This window comes from Mizuhopecten yessoensis, unplaced genomic scaffold (assembly GCF_002113885.1).
Source record: "Mizuhopecten yessoensis strain PY_sf001 unplaced genomic scaffold, ASM211388v2 scaffold419, whole genome shotgun sequence".
In the NCBI taxonomy this organism is placed as follows: Eukaryota; Metazoa; Mollusca; class Bivalvia; order Pectinida; family Pectinidae; genus Mizuhopecten; species Mizuhopecten yessoensis.
Window position 1 is genome coordinate 886,597 of NW_018403537.1, and position 3,059 is coordinate 889,655.

The 3,059-nt window shown below is 34.3% G+C and overlaps 1 protein-coding gene across 1 annotated transcript; it reads left to right on the plus strand.

The window, feature by feature from the left end:
• The first annotated feature begins 341 nt into the window (after positions 1 to 341).
• Positions 342 to 3,018, plus strand: LOC110448431. The gene is made up of 2 exons (XM_021494668.1): positions 342 to 780; positions 2,796 to 3,018. The coding sequence occupies exons 1-2, from the start codon at positions 569 to 571 to the stop codon at positions 3,016 to 3,018; spliced, it is 435 nt and encodes a 144-aa protein (XP_021350343.1). The 5' UTR covers positions 342 to 568.
• Positions 3,019 to 3,059: the final 41 nt, after the last annotated feature.

The following is a 3,059-nucleotide window of genomic DNA, read 5'->3' on the forward strand; positions in this document are numbered from 1 at the left end:
ACTTCATACCAATTATTTTAAACATATTCAGGTGGGCGATACAGGCCCTCTGGGCCTCTTGTTCTTTTTTACTAGACCCTAAATGTCCATACATCTTTTTTAGCCCACATATATATATCAAGTAACGTACAGTAAGTATGCGATACTCAACAACACGGATTTTGGAAATCGGTTTCAGTACATGTAACTATCTTTACAATGCATACCGATAATATTAAAATGCATATATGTATGTACATCATACTGGTATAGTCAGTGGTATGATAGACATTTAATGTTTCGCAATATTTGTATAATTGTCTCTGTATAACATACATACTAGGCTTAAAGGTAAACGAAAGGCTGGTTTGTTTTTGTGTATTTCCACAATTATAACGTTCCCTGGTTATACAATTTAATGTTTTTACAACTTACAAACGTCACAGGTGTGTAGATTATTTTAAAATGGTGAAATAATATAAGGTTCTACCGAAATCGCAAGTGAAAATCAAGCATGAGTTATCGTTCTTGAATTCGAAAATGCTGTGACGTCATACATGACAATCGCCGATCCATCAGAAACTTCGCAATGTCGCACGAATATAACTCCGATTGTAGCGACCATGACGAAATCCCAGAGGTGTCATTCTCTATAAATATCAACCCATATATGTATGAACCCGAGACATCGAACAATGACGATCATGTCGACTCAGATTCGTCAGATTGTTTTGAAGAACTGAATCTCAGCGACCAGAGTGATGCAGACACCGTGGCTTCCGATCAACCTGTCGGAGAATGGTTAGTTTCTTTGTGAATTATCTACTCGGATTTCTATAAATGTTTGTCAAATTGCAGTCACAATCATTTTTAGCTTCTAGTTACTTTCTTTTTCAAACAAACGTATTTTCCAATCGTAACGGCCAAATTGTAAAAAATGTATATATATTGCTGAGGCATATGGGCCTGCCTGACATAAAGCTACTGATCCTTGAAATCATTCCACAGCTTTGTTTTAGAAATTTGCATTGCCTTACTTTCTTTTTAAACGTTAGCAAAACGGCATTGCTGTCAGTTCGACGCAAGTATTATAATGTTTACAGAATGAATCACTTTTAATACTGTATATTATTCAGACTGTCTTCTCCAGCAGAAATAACAGGAAACAATTTCATTTCTTTTTGAGTATACACTGTATTTATTCCTGGGCAACAATGAATTTTAACACAGGTTTCATGTAAAATGCAGATGGTATTAATATAAATAATTACAATACAATGTTGTATTTGCCCTATGATCTACATGCGTGCAACAATGATTTACATGCAATACAAATTAGCCGGTTGGCATCATAATAACTTGAATAAACATATAAACATAAATAATCACTGGTCAGATACATGTTTCTTTTATAAATGTGACGCAACGGTAGACTATAAAATTAAGAATTTCAGTTTATAAACCAAATAATCCCGTCTTTGGACTGGAGGCTTAATTATCTTCTTCACAAATGTGTAGATCTGTTAAGGATTCATCTGGCCAAAGAAATGTTTTGTTTCCTATGAAATGTTTAGAAAAAATTAAGCTAGGAAGGCAAAATATATAATTATACATTTCATGGGGATTATTTAGAAGAGTGATAATGACTCTTAATAATATGCTCAAGTGTTTAAAATTATATGTACAATAAATTGACAATTTGAGTAGTCCTGAATGTACAGAACATAATAAAGTAGGCAAAGATATTTGAATTTATTCAGATCTTATTTATTTACCTAACTTAAAAATTGAATTGCAACCATAACTATAACTGCTATAAGTGTTCATGCTGATTAACAAAAATTGTTTCAAAAAAATATGTATACCTCACGTAGTGCTTATTTGAAACTGCATTAAAAGTTTAGGGTACCAAACAAGAGGCCCAGATGGCCTGTATCGCTCACCAGGATATTTCAGTGATTATGGCAAAACACTATACATTTCTACTGAAGAAGAAAGATTTCAAAGAATTCAATGTACTTCCCGGTAATGGGCCGTGCCCTTTAGGCCCCAGGGAAGCCAAACCCTCTATTTATATAACATTGGTTCTTGATCACCCAATAATGCTCCAGACCAAATGATATCAAAATCCACACAGTTGTTCACAACAAGTAGCAACTTTAAGGATTAACATCTATTTCCCCTATTGAGCTCCACCCCTCTGGCCCCAGGGAACCAACACCCTCCATTTACACATTGGTTCTACTACACCCAATAATGTTCCAGGCCAAATTTGATCAAAACCATTTAGTCATTCATGACTAGTAGCGATTTAGAGGATTTACATAAAAAATGTACCTCTATTTCCCCTATTGGGCCCTGCCCCTTCAACCAAGGATGCTTCAGACCAAATATGGAACAAATCCTTTCCTTTCCCCCTCCCCCTTTACTACATGCTTTGAATTACACTTAGCTACAGTCATCACAAACATTCATCTAAGTACAGTGTATATAAAACATGCATGCCCACATTCCATCTTTCACTCGCATCACATTTCTGTTTTTTCTCTCTCTCTCTAATATCTTGTAATTCCATAAAAAGGTAATATTTTTACGTACTGAAATATCTAATATCAAAATTGAAATTTTCCTTAAAACTTATAATTAGTGGATTGAAAGGCAATTGATGCATTCATATCATCTTTTATCGCATGTACATGCACAAAAACTACTGTATCACTTATTTGATAGAATTTTTCAAGTACTTTTTATGTCTATTGCCCATCAATCAGTGAATAATATGTAAATTAAATTGATCTTTTTTTCTTTCTTTCCAGGTGCTCTTGTGGCATGTGTTCTCATATGCCTACTGAAGAGGAAAGAAAATGCTGTCATGGTATGAGCATATTTGAAGAAAAGCTGGCCAACATTGACTGTATCACCCAACATGAAGGGTTTATTGCAAATTGTCTAAACTTGCATGTACTGGAAACATCATATTATGAATATGCCGATACACATGGCCCAGGAGCACAAGAGGACATTCACAGGTACTGGTAATATAAAAAACAATATTCAGAACATTTATATAAAATGGAAAT

What these genes read in the sequence shown, in the direction of transcription:
- LOC110448431 (XM_021494668.1), top strand. Translation starts at nt 569, where the DNA reads ATGTCGCACGAATATAACTCCGATTGTAGCGACCATGACGAAATCCCA. An exon ending in GATCAACCTGTCGGAGAATG is followed by an intron (nt 781 to 2,795) that starts GTTAGTTTCTTT and finishes CTTTCTTTCCAG; the next exon opens with GTGCTCTTGTGGCATGTGTT.